Source organism: Salminus brasiliensis, chromosome 21 (genome assembly GCF_030463535.1).
Source record: "Salminus brasiliensis chromosome 21, fSalBra1.hap2, whole genome shotgun sequence".
Classification (NCBI taxonomy): Eukaryota; Metazoa; Chordata; class Actinopteri; order Characiformes; family Bryconidae; genus Salminus; species Salminus brasiliensis.
In genome coordinates this window covers 7,167,047-7,180,472 of record NC_132898.1, presented here as the reverse complement: position 1 = coordinate 7,180,472, position 13,426 = coordinate 7,167,047, and the positions used below count along the sequence as shown (strand labels likewise).

Below are 13,426 nucleotides of genomic sequence, written 5' to 3'. Positions count from 1 at the left end.
CATTATTCCAAGATAAATGCAGTTTGACCTTGTAGGGTCCCCCTAATGAACTACTACAACATAGCCCAGCCCAATCATCTAGCATTTTAAACTAGAACCTTAACGTTATGTAGTGATTCTAGTCTCACATTTGCTTGAATGGCAATTTTCCAGCCTTCTGTACAACATTTGTGGGCGGAGCATGGATAGACCAATTGGAACGCTCCCCAGACTCCAAAACCATGTAATCTCATTCTCAGCCGCTGCTCAGGCCATAGCATGAGGGTCTGACGAATGACCCGAAGAGACAGCTGGGCTCTGGCATAGCAACGGTCCACCACTGGTCATCATCAGGTCATCTGAAAGCATTCAGAGCTCTTTTATCTCTGCTCCAAGAGGCCAGTTGGGACGCGCACCTCTGGGCTTGAACCTGTTAGCTCCATCCTTTGCTGGCAGGGCTCGACTGAGTAGGGGTGTGCGGTTCTGCTCAGCAATCCCACTTTTTTTTTTTTAATGATGTTGTTTCTGGGACTTTCCCCAGGATTGGCAAGTCTGACTGTAGTGTAGCCAAACGAATGGAAAGGCACGCTATGCTTGGATACATTTTCAGGCATATGTAGTACAGTTGATGGACGAGAGTGAACGTTAGGAGCGGTGTGAGTGAAAAACTTCAGCACACAAAGAGTGAACTGTAACCTCTGTTTTTTTTGCTGCTTCTTCCCACTAACAAGATGGAAAGCCCCGTGGTGAGAGCCTGCTGAGACTATATTGCTGTATTTTCTCTGTATTTTTGTTGGATCAGTCTAAGGTTAAGCTCCCTGAAGCGCTCATCTGCAATGTGATCAAAGTACCCATGTCTCGCCAGCACAATAAAGGGAAACGATTACTTGTCCTAAACGCAACTTCCCTGCGAAGTGGAAAATGAAACATCCAAAGCTAAAGGGATCGGCGCTGTTGTCATTTCGCTCGTTGCCGTCGTTCCGAGTGTGACAGGTCTTTGTTTTGTTTACCTTGATGTTATCAACAGGTGAAAAAGTGAGATTTCTAAGAGTACGATCAATGTGGGTGCCAGCGCTGGATAGAAATCTCAAATTCTGTTTTTTTTTCTCCTTCTTCCATTCCAGGAGATTGCTGCCTACTTGATATCGTTTGAAAAGCATGAAGAGTGGCTAACGACATCCCCTAAAACAAGGTAAGGCATCCACTCCTATCGCCACTGTTTAAGAACACGGTATATTAACACCTCACCTGAATGGGCGAAGAAGTGGCTCCTCTATATATTTTTTTTTACAGCTGGCAGTTTCTGTGCTTTTTGGTAGGATGTCCAGACAGATAATGGAATATTAATGACCACTTATGATGTGAGATGTGGCCAGGCCTATTAGCGTAATGCTCTCTTTTCTCACTAGTGCCATTAATGTGGGTGTTAATGTGTTGGGCTCGCACAACATATCATTCCATCAGTGAGAGGCCTCAACACAAAAATTAAAGTTTTTACTTGATCTGTGGCAATAATGAAAATGGTTTTTGCTCTTAATGCTAATTCTATGTCCATCATAAAATATTCCAACAGTAATGATACAATTGTGGACCGAGTAGAGACTGAGAGCCGTGCTGTACTCTGCAGAACTGCTGTGTGCCTTTGGAGTGGAAATAACTCTAGCTGAAATGTTTTGATGTGTTTTAGCTGCATAAAATTACGTTTATGCTTAAATGTTTTACAGTATGCTGTGATTCACCATTAGCGTCCAATTACCATGCACATCTGAATCGGTTTGGCTTTCATTGAAACGGGAAAGGAAGAGCGAAGCTGAATGGGATCAGGCACTCCAGCAGTTTATGCAGTCTGGATATTGTCATCAGAATAGGTAGAGGAAAGCTTCAGTAGGAAATCAGAGGGAAGAAAAATGCACACAAACCGCCACTGGGGACGGTTTGGGCCTAAGCAGTGTTTACATGAGTCAGTGGCCCGGGGGTTACCTGTCTGGTGCTTGGCCCCGTCATTCACAGGACTCTGTGTATACAAGTGAACACAGAGGCCAATATGGCTTATTCACATTATGCTCCTTCATTTCCAGGCAAAACCCGTTGTTTTCTCTCTCTATTTTCTATTTAGAAATGCTGCAGTGATGCATATACATGGAGCAATAGTACTAACAGTACTAATAGCAGTAATCAAGTGAGTCTTAACTTGTTTATTAGGTCCTCCTAGCTTGTACATACACACACTGGCCGTTGCTTCAAGTACACCTACCGTATTGTAGGTTAACAATTACTGACAGTAGCCCAATCTGTCAGCCTCTCTCTTTACCCCGTCAATCAATGAAAAGGGACCACCAAATGTCCACCAGACATGATTAATGTGGTGGACCGTTCCCAGCACCAGTGATACCAACACAGTAGTACATGTTTTAATAACTGTTGTTCAGGCATGCATGCTCCTTGTTAGTTTCATTTTCAGGCGTGGTTTAATTGGCAGGAGTTGGGAATTATTCATTTGTATCCTGCTGTGGTTAGCGTCTTTGTAGTGCTGCTTCATGTTGGAATGGTGTTAAAAACTAAACGAATGATGTTACTCTGTGTGCTGTGTGTGATCTTTGGAACCCATTTGTGAGCGTTTTGGATGTTTGCTGTTCATTTTACAGATGCTACCTCTCTCTATCACTCTTACACAGATATAGGCACATATGATATAGTACCTATAGGACTGTCCACTGTAGTACATTTTTTTTATGGGTGTAAAAAGCACTGAGAAATTACACCTCCATGAAAGCATGAATATGCTGACTCAAGCAAAAGCAGAAGTATGGAATTCCTGAGTGGCATAGCTATCTAAGTGTTGACCCTATCATTGGGACATTGTAGGTAAGAGGCATCCCTGGTGCTGCCATAGCTGTCAGTGGCCGAGTGTCCAGAGAGCATTGTTGGCCTTGTCCTCTCCCTATACTATATGGACAAAAGTATTGGGACAGCTGCTTGTTTATTGTTTCTTTAGAAGTTATGGATATGAAAAAATGTATATCCTGCTTTTGTTGGAGTAACTATCTCTACTGTCAGGAAAGAATAGAATCTCTACTGTTGAATAGTCACCACCCCACCTCCTCCCCAACATCCCCAACCCTCATCCCAAACGTACTGGATGGAGCATCATCATTCCAGAGAGCCCGAAAATCAAACCCTTCAGTCTTACATATATAAAACTGCTCTGAATCAGGAGAGAGAAGCTGGTTAGCATTAGCTTAGTTAGAAGGATAACAGTCTGCTCACTACAGAACAAATTCAAGTCTGGCTGACAGAAAGCACACTAAAGTTTTGACAAAAATGACTCGAATGACTGGTGACTAATGATCGAACGTCTGCTGTTGAAAGGAAAGAAAGCTGAATTTAAAGGCTTTTTTATTTAAATGGATTTTAGATCTGCAGTCTACTTGCTAAGCTAGCCTTTGCTTAACTAGCTCGGGTACAGCTCCACCTAGTATCAGAAAGCCCAGGGCAGCTATGCAACTATGGTGGGCTTTTTTTCCCCACCTGTTTTCAGAGCATGACATCACCAATCAGCGCCCCCACCCTGTGGCTCTCTTAAATGTACAATGGGTTAATGAGCTTATTTGACTTATTTGGTATCAGACATGTCTTAATTTTGAAATACTGGCCTTATTTTTTAATACCGCGGTACACAGTAGTACCTTTATCCCACCCAAGCCTAATCATGACAAGTATCATATCGTTACATGCTGTCAAACTCCCAGAGCCTTTGTGATTGCGATGACTGACCGTTTCAGCAAGTTTGAATTATGTCAGAAAATCAATTTCAATTACAAGCTGAGGGCAAAGGTTGAGCTGTGAGGGTCATCTGAGGTAAGACTGTTTGGAGAAAGTTTTGCAGATGAAATAATAATATGATAACAGTGAGTGACAGCGCTAGGACGCAGCACATCAGGGAAGAGATTGTCGGGCTGACTGCACCATTCACACACACACACACACACACACACATACACACATTCTCTCTCTCTCTCTCTCTCTTTCTCTCTCTCTCTCCATCACACACACAGCCTTTCACCGCCCCCGGCCTGCCTTTACATAATGGGACTGATTTCAATGTGCGATTTGCCATGGCTGTTTAATGCAGCGAGTGGTTTTCCTGGTCTTAATGAAGCCACTGTTACTCTGGGCTGTCTTCAGGGGTCACAACCAGTGTGAGTGCCGACTCACAGCGATGACTGGGGACATGCGGCCAACACCACCCCCTCACACACACACACACACACACACACTCTGGAGCAGTGATATTACCGCTGACATGCACACACTTAAACACAAACACACAGACACACATGCACATACGCACACACTCAGCCGTGTGTGTGTGTGTGCCTTATTATGCCAGGCTGTGCCGGCGCAGGATTAACAGTTCTGTGCTTATCTTAACTGTTTTGTTCAAGTTGATCATTTGTACCTAAGTTGGACTAAATCTGCTTTCTTTGTCACATTCTGGTGAAATCAACACATATTTATGTGCTCTAATGTGGGAGGACAGTTTGGGGCTATTTTTTACACAGCCCTCCTCATTCTTTTTTTATTTGCTTGCTTTTTTTGTGTGGTGTCTCATTTCCTTTTCTCAGTCTTGACACTGCTTGCACCACCAGCTCTAGATTATTATTTCTGTACATTGTTTTGCCACATAGTGAGTCAGTTTGAGTTAGTTTTAAAGACCAACTCAGGCTCTTTCCGGCCTAATCTCTGTCTGACGCATATGTAGCATATGGTCGGTTACTACAGGCAAAGATTGCTTTGCTAAAGAACAGGGGGAAAAAAGAGTTGCCTCAAAGCTAAATTTTAATAGAAGCCAGTAGTGGGTAGTTGCTTCAGCATCCGATGACTTAAAGCACACTTAATCTACAGGCCAAGCCAATGAGCAGCTGCTTTAGCCTCTATTATAATTGAGCAACACAGGTAGACATATTGCAAAAAATAAAAGCAGGATCTTGACCTAAAGGCCTGTATATGGACTGATACTTCATTTCATCACCCTTCCAACTACAAAACATGCAGATTAGCTTCATAGTAGATCCTGAAGAATTGTAGATTGCAGATTCGAACTGTAAAATCAGCTTGCATTGTTCTGAGTACTGTGCACTTAGCTTAGCAGTGACCACAGTTTATCTGTGCATGCATTTAATATTCTCATGAAGTGGGCGTTTGTGTTTGTTTATCTCCATCTCTGCATCTGCGTTGGCATGCACTTCGCTGTGTGTGTGCGTGCGTGTGTGTTTGATGTGAAACTTGGCACAACCTCCGCCATGTGTGAACCACTAAAGGCGCTCTAACTGCGGGCAAAACGCCATGCGGCACTGAGTCCCCCCACACAGCCAATTAGAGCGCTCTCTGTCTCTGGCTCACTCCTTCCCCCCTAGTCAGCCTTCAGTAAACACTGCTGCCAGTAGGCCGTGACGGTTAAACGCACCGATAATCAGTGCAATGGCACTGTTTTTAAACGTCAAGCGTATTTCTATTTAAATGGTTCTATTCTGTTCTTCTAGACCTATATTAGGAGTGTACACTTGAACAGTTGGTGCTGTTAGCATTAGCAATGTTAGCATCTGCAAATGCACACACACACAGCTTGTCTAGTCCCTGTAGAGAAGTACTGCCAATAGAATAGGACTTGGAATAAACGGGAATCTATTTGCACTAGAGGGGGGCTAGAGGGGTATTAAGTTGAGAGCAGTGAAACTGGGTTCACAGGAATGATGGGTGGTGCTCCAGCCAATACTTTTGAAATAAGTATCAATGCAATCAAATACTCACAGCAATGCTAAAAAACTCTAGTAGAAATCTTTTTCCTTTTGGACTGTAGAGACAGTTCCTTCAACAAAAGCAGGCTTGTTTTTCAGACAAAAATGAATGAGCAAGTGTCCCAATACTTTTGTCCATATAGTGTAAATCAGGCTAATCAGATTTATTTCTTTTTATTGCCCAGCCTTTGTTGTTAGAAGAGCACTTCTAATGCCTCTTACTCTCAGCAGCACACTATAGAGGTATATAAAGGTCTCTTTCCCAGCGAAACAATGGCAGGTAAGGCATACCGACACACTTCTGCTGCCGTTTTGCAAAAATTCTCATTTAGCTGATCTTCTTTGTGCCTTCTGCTTTTCCTCCTTTTTCTACCTCCTCTCTCATCCCTAAGAAGAATGCAGGGATTCTCCACTCGTAATTAAACAGCCTCTCTTGCTCGTTCATGTGCAAACACACTGCAGGCGCTTTGAAAACGAACTGATGGAGGAGTCAGGGTGCCTTCTCTCTCCGGACAAGAGGCAGCTGATAAGTGAAGAGGCATAAGAGGGAGGTTACCAAAAGATACAGCCACCTTCTCTGCTTAGAGTAATTATGGACTATATTTATCATTATCCCAACAAATAAAAAGATCCATTCACTAAGCACTGTACACCTACATGTGGCAGCACTGCAGTGCATTACCCAGCAGGTAATGTTTACACCAACCATCAGAATGTGGGAAAAATAAGCTCAGTGATTTTGGAATGATTGTTGGTGCCAGACGGACTGGTTTTAGCATTTCAGTAACATGGGATTCTCCTGGGATTTTCAGCACAGCAGTCTCTAGAGCTCACTCAGAATGATTCAGTAAATAAATAAAAAACCCAGTTGGCAGCAGTTCTGCGGATTGGAAACGCTGTGTTGATGGGGCGTTAACAGATGGAAGGTTAACAGAGAATAGCCAGAAAGGTTGGAACTGACAGAAAGGCTAAAGTAACTCAGATAACCACTCTGTATAATTGTGTAGAGCAGAAAAGCTTCTCAGAATGCACAACACGTCCAACCTTGAAGCTGATGGACTACATCAGCTAGAGACCATGTTGGGTTCCACTTCCAAGAGCAAAGAACAGGAAGCTGAGGCTGCAGTGGCTCACAGCACAGGCTCACCAAAACCAGACAGTTAAAGACTGGAGAAATGTTGCCTGGTCTGATGAAACTAGATTAGATTTCTGCTGACACGCTCACATAACTAGTACACTGTTGCAAGTTTGTGATCTTTGAGGAACTTTTGTAGGTTACTTTAGTTTCAATAATTTACTAATTTACCTTCAAGACAAGTCTCTTTAGAGGAAAAGGGTTCCTTGAAGGTTCCTCAAAGCACATTAACACAGTTTTTAACTTCCAGAAGAACCTCAAAAAGTTCCTCAGAGATCTTTTAACAGTGTAGGATCAGAATTTGGTGGCAACTGTGAGCCAAATAAAGATACAAAAGACCAGAATTGCCAAAAGGGAATTTTGCTTACAAGGAGAACTCAAACACCAAAGCACCTCTGGCATACTACATAATAATTTATTCATCGTAACTGAGGCAAATGTTCAGTTAATTGTGCTGCTGATAAAAGATCATATTGCCCTCTGACTACTGGCGCTGTTTTACCGTAGTGTTCCTAATAAACTACACCAAGCACTGTATTAGGAAAAGAGCACTAATACTGTGGCAGTCAATTAGGCGTACACAATTAGTCTTCTAGTTCACACATCTGTTTGCAGACACATGATGAATAGTAGCGCAGAAGACGTCAGCCAACGTATGCCTGTACAGCCTGTACAGTTCCGTACGTATACTGATACGCACATACACACCTGCACAGTGAAAAGAAGATTCTGCTGTAGGTCTTACACATCATACACAGATATTTGCGCGCACACACACACACACTTACGTGACATACATTAATTTTGCTTTTATGCCCATACCTTCTGTGATTGACTCCCATTGTCCCATATGAGCAGTTCTTTAGACATTGCTTTTATTAAAACACACCACAATAACAAAAGAGACGTCCAAGGTTTCATCAACAAAAGCACTGTATTCCTTCTGGAAATAAACAATCATTTTTAGAGAGCAAACATTGTGTGCGCATGTGTGAGTGTGTGTGAGTGTTTGTCAGAGATGACAGAGAATGGAGGGCGATGAGAGCGAAAGATGAGGTGCGAGAAGACCATGAGATGGAGAGTGAGAGAAGGCAGAGGTGTGTTTGTAGTTTGTGTGGGATCACGTACCTGCCATAATGAAACAGACAGTACTCCCAGACAGTACGTCAGCTCTTGTGGCAAATCTGGCCAATACTGTACGTGCTGGTGCAGCGCAAGAGTGGACAAATGGCTTTTGGCAGTCCACTTGGCAGTTATTAGTGCAACAGGGATGGTGTGTGTGTGTGTGTGTGAGCCTGTGAGAAGATACATGTTAGTCATGATAGTTCTGCGGTACAGCCTGTGCATACCTGCACTTATTGTGGTTGTGTGTGAGTTTGTGTCTGTGTGTGTGTGTGTGTATGTGTGCTGGAGTAAGTGCCCTGTCCGATAGGCGCTTGAGGATGATGAAAAGAGAGGGGTCTGGGAAATGGCAACATGTCAATATGAAATAGAGACAGAGTGAAACAGAGGTGTGGGGTGGGTTGATAAATGAGGAGAAGTTTGGTCAGGATCACTGGAGCAAGAAAAATCGGATCTGAAAGAGAAAAAAAAGACAGCAGGAACGTGTGGAGTGACATCTAGCTTCTGCCCCTCTGACCAAGCCCCTTATTTAGGCAAGAAAATAAGAGCTAGCTAAAGTGTTGGAGGGGTAGCTAACACCGCAAAGTTGAGCATTGGCCTTGGAATGTCAAACTGTATTTTCTTTTGTAGAGATAATAATAATCAGAGATCAGTTCATAACGACGACTTTGGGAGAATATGGTGTTGTTGATACTGAAGAGCAGACCTCATGATTGAATCTTTTCTTGTTCCAAGGTCTGCAGATGTGGAGCTCAAACACGGCACATGAAAAGCATAAAAGCAGGAATCAACACTAGCATTTTAGCATCTCTTCTTTTTATTGTCTGCTATCTCAGCTGACAATGGCGCTAAACACACACCAGACGAGAAAGCCCCAGATTTTTTACTGGTAAGGCACATGTAGGGGCAAGGCTAAAAGCTAACCCGGCTACAATCTCTTCAGCTGGCTAACAGCACATTGCTAACTATGCAGCACACAATGAGGACACAGCAACACTGTCCGGCAAGACATTGGAATATTTACATTGTTTTTGTTACAGTGTTAAAACTATGCTGTAATATGCAGCCTGTGTGAGCCATTGCTGGTGCTGTAAATCAGCTAGTAAAAGCAGAGCTTATAGTTTTTTTTCCACAAGCCCTGAAACCCAAAATCTGTGTGTTCCATTCTGAGGCCATATAACAGGGTTGTAAATAGGCTTGTAACATTGCAACTGTGCATTTTTTGCATTTATACATCAGGGAACAACTTAAAGTGATCAATAAATGCTTTCTCATGTGCCTTTAATCAAATAAGGGTGTGCTATCTAGCTAGCTGACTAGTTAGCCTTTATTTCTAAAGGAACAATTCACATCCATCCTAGAAAGCAGCTATAGGTACAGGCTTCTTCTGTAAGCACAGGGCTTCTTCCTCTCAAGCAAGGGGCTCTTCTTACCTTAGTAGAGGCCTGTTTTTCCCAAGCAAGGATTCTTTTGCACAAGTAAGGGATTCTTCTGCCCCACCAGGGGATTCTTTCACCCAAGGAAGGGTTTTTTTTTTTTGTTTTTTTTTTACAAACAGGGACTTCCTTCTCACAAGCAAAGGGTTTGTCTCAACCACCAAAGCAGGACGTGCTTTTGCCCAAGGTGAGTCTTCTTTCACCCGAGCAGTGTTTACTTCCCAGTCTGGGGCTTCACATTTTGAAGGGACTGCAGCTGGATCCTACTGAGCATGTGTAATGCGAGATATGGATACACACTGAAGATACATCCGGGGCACTGTAGTCTTAAAAGTGAGGTGATGTTGCCTTTGTGTGTGTGTTTACCAGAGCTATAGAGCACCAGGCCTTGTGGTGCAGCCAGCTGCAGCACAATGGCAGTTTGCAGCCACTCTGTTCTCCTAAGCACCTCAGGACACGGAGCTTGTGTTTTGACAGAAGACGATAAGCGCTGTCACTGGTGATGTCAGCGCTGGCATTCTGGGGTGACCTCATTCCGTCTGTTTCGCCATGATTTGGTGTGATGAATAATGCAGAAACATCACGAACAAACAAATGGATTCATTAATGCATTCGTTGGCATGTGGCGCATATGGCCCCTACGTTTGTCCTTTATCGACACACCAGTCTCAGCCCCCAGGTGCTGTGGGCAGCGCCGTTCCTCGTGAAGCTACTGGCAAGAGTTTGATCATGAAAACAGATGGCCATTACATCAGGGTCATTCAGTGTCAAGTGTAGAAGGTCAGAGATTTGCCCAAAACATTTGCCTTTTGTTTTTTTGTTTTTTTGAGGGGTTTTTTTTAGGCTCTGTGGCAGAAATCTGAGTGGTTGCCAGGCCTGCGAGTGATGAAATACAGTCAGTGAGGTCATTTAAATGAGTAAACAGATTAACTGATGCATGAGAGAGACAGAGAGTGAGTTTTTGAGTGTGTGCGTGTCAGACGGACGTCAGAAGGGAACAAGCGGAACTCTAACAGGTCAGAGCAGCCTGCTGTAGCGAGGCCTTGCCTCTCCTGTGATGCTAAAGACTTAATTCAATTACATAGCAAGGCTTGCACAACAAACTGTTTACTGCCAGTTTGACAGAGGATGCCAGAGGGGCACTGCGATACGCTACCTCAGTAACACTCAGCTCCATGCCGGAACACTTTAGTTAATAAGGACTTTCAAACAGGCAGTGATATAATTTGTTCACTTGATAACATCTGCTCAGAAATAGTACTTATAGGTCTGGGCAGCGGCGCTGTAAAGAGCCAGAAATAACCACAGTGTAAAGAAAAGGCTAGAGGTCAGTTTGAAGAGTATGTAAGAGAGATTTGTACTAATTGTGCAATTATGCTGTTGTTTTGCTTTAAAACTGCTGTTGAATGAAGCATTTACAATGCAGAAGTATGGGGTCTTCCACATTCAAGCCCCTTAAAAAAACTGCAGGCAATGAATGCCCCACAAATGACAAATATCCAGTGATATCAGAATCCTATGACCACCTACCTAATAATGGGAATAGGCAGGCTTGGCGTGGATGACAGTGGTGAGAAGTCATGGCATGGACTCTTAGGTGATGGAAGGTGTTCATTATAGAGGATAACTGGTCCACAGTGGCGCACTGATTGTTCTGTACCACTTGCTGGAGTCACTGTTCCCCCCTGGTATCAATGGCCCGTGGGGGATATCCACTCTTATGCCGTTGGGAGGCACTCAGTGTGCGAGAAGTCCATTCCCAGTACACCTTCACTGCAGAGCATCCCACAAATTTAGCAGTTTCTGAGATGCTACCACCCTTCTCCCACTGTCACAGTCATATCAGAATATTATGACCAATGAATCACAGGACATCACAGAGGCCGCTTGACAGGGCGTGCTGCATGTGGAAATAAGCAAGAACAGCAGTCAGTTGTAGCAGAGTGCAAAACCACTGTCATAGGCAAAGGACACCATTCAACTGATGTCCAAAAAGTCATGATAATAGGGTAACGGGTAAAGGGTGGTAGCATCTCTGGAACCACAAACTTTGCTGTAAAAGGTTTCCATTAAATTAGTTTTATTATTTTATGTTGTTCATTGATGTATAATTAGCAATTTGCTTCCATATTCTTCAAAGTGGATGTTGTGCTTAGCCTCAAAAGGCTTTCGCGAGTGGACTGGGTGCATGTGCATTATGTGCATGTACAATGTTTTGGGGTTTTGGAATTGGCTGGTTTTATGGCTCTATTTTTGATTATGCCATATTTACTTTTCAAGGAGGTGTACAGTAGTTTTGAGGCTCATGGTGTGCCACTTTCTTTATTTTTATTACCTTTTTAAAATATTGGCCCCCTTTAAGAAGTGGCCATTGATACATAAACTCACTAAGCACCTAAAACATTTGAACAGTACATTATATTTTATAATTCTAACCTTAAGTTGAACTCATCAAATCATGACCAGACAAAAGGCTCAGAGCAGTAGTGAACATGCTTCTGTTTTGCATTATATTATCGTTATTAATTATGAAATGTATAATATACATTACAACTGAGTGATTAGTAGAATCTGAAAAATTTCAGTTTCAGTTTCTGAGGACAAAATCTTTCCCTTTGTAGAGATATGTATTGTTTCCTCCTCTGCTGGGCACTGTAATAAAGTAGCATACATGCATGAGTAGTGGAGCGGCCTGTAAGATGTTGAGTGTTTATGAGGCTTTTTTTCAGCACGCCTGGAATGGGTTAGCTATCTCCTGAGTTGTCAGGCCGTGTGTGTTTGATGTTAAATGAGCTCACAAGTTGACACTGTTCCTCAGGCGGTGTTAGCAAGACTGTGGTGTGATTAAAAAAAAACCCACACAAAAACGCAGCGGTTGTCCCAGCAACGCTGCTGCCATAGACACCGCTATCCCCAGGGTTACCTTGCCTGTCACAAAGGAGTCTGCTTTCACAAGAATGGTTGAAGAAATTAATTTAGGTGTGTGTGTGTGTGTGGACATGCATGTGTGTAGAATGGATAATATTTTTTTTGCCGTCATTATTCATACAATCCTAACTTAAACATTTGCCGAGAAAATTTTCAAACTCGTAATGATGAAGAATTTGGACTTAATCTCAGATTAATTTTTCATGATGGCCTAATATGTCTAAATCTGTTAGCTGATAAATTATGCACCTCTCCATGCCTGTTTAAAAGCAAAAAAAGGTAGTCTGACGATATTTTGAATTGGAAAATTAATATTCATAACTCTTAATGAAGTTTCGAGAACGAGCCAGCTTTTAAAGCTTAACCATGATTTAATTAGCGTGGCAGGAGACCTTTGCAGGCCTGCTGCAGTCCTCCAGGTTTCGTCACAGACGAGAACAACACCGATATTAAATAGGTGGGAATATTATTCTGTGCACTTTTGTCTGTTAAGAGCCTTAAAGATACAGACAAGGCATAATGTGCCATTCACAAATTATCCTGACAAACATTAAGAGTAAAACTACTTATGTGTGAAAACAATGTCATGCTACACTGAGCAGTAATGAATATATTAGGATTCTGGCATCTGATCCAAGGTCGGCTTGAAAATCCCCTGAAAAATTTATGACTCAAATAGACTTTTCAGTAATTGCTATGCTGTCATAAAAGTTTAACCCTCAAACAGCGATATTGATGCCAGATATCGAGCTGCGGCCAAATTAATCCCATCATTATGGAGTGGAATCATTTTCAAATCTACATGCTGAACCATTCTTCTGCATTCCTCTCTGGTTGGATGTACATTTCTGGCATTCTTCCTCCTGATATTCTGACCTCTAGATAATGGCTGTTGGGTTGCTGGTGAGCTGCCGGCCACATTCATGCATTCAGAATCACCCCAGATGAACAAGTGCCACTTTTCTCAGCACGTTTTTCAATGAAGTCGTTTCAGCTGTAATTACATATACACTCACACATCATGCAGA

General features: G+C 42.7%; 2 protein-coding genes across 9 annotated transcripts in view; both read left to right on the top strand.

The window, feature by feature from the left end:
- Nucleotides 1-13,426, top strand: part of vamp3 (vesicle-associated membrane protein 3 (cellubrevin)) — a 298,514-nt gene that overhangs the window by 85,656 nt on the left and 199,432 nt on the right. The gene's annotated exons all lie outside the window — the stretch shown is intronic.
- The window catches only part of LOC140543323 (calmodulin-binding transcription activator 1-like), a 363,513-nt gene that overhangs the window by 167,948 nt on the left and 182,139 nt on the right, over nucleotides 1-13,426 (top strand). For all 8 annotated transcript variants that reach the window (XM_072666395.1, XM_072666396.1, XM_072666397.1 and 5 more), the window contains one exon: nucleotides 1,104-1,171. In XM_072666395.1, coding sequence (XP_072522496.1) covers nucleotides 1,104-1,171 — 68 coding nt within the window. The remainder of the gene's footprint in view (nucleotides 1-1,103; nucleotides 1,172-13,426) is intronic.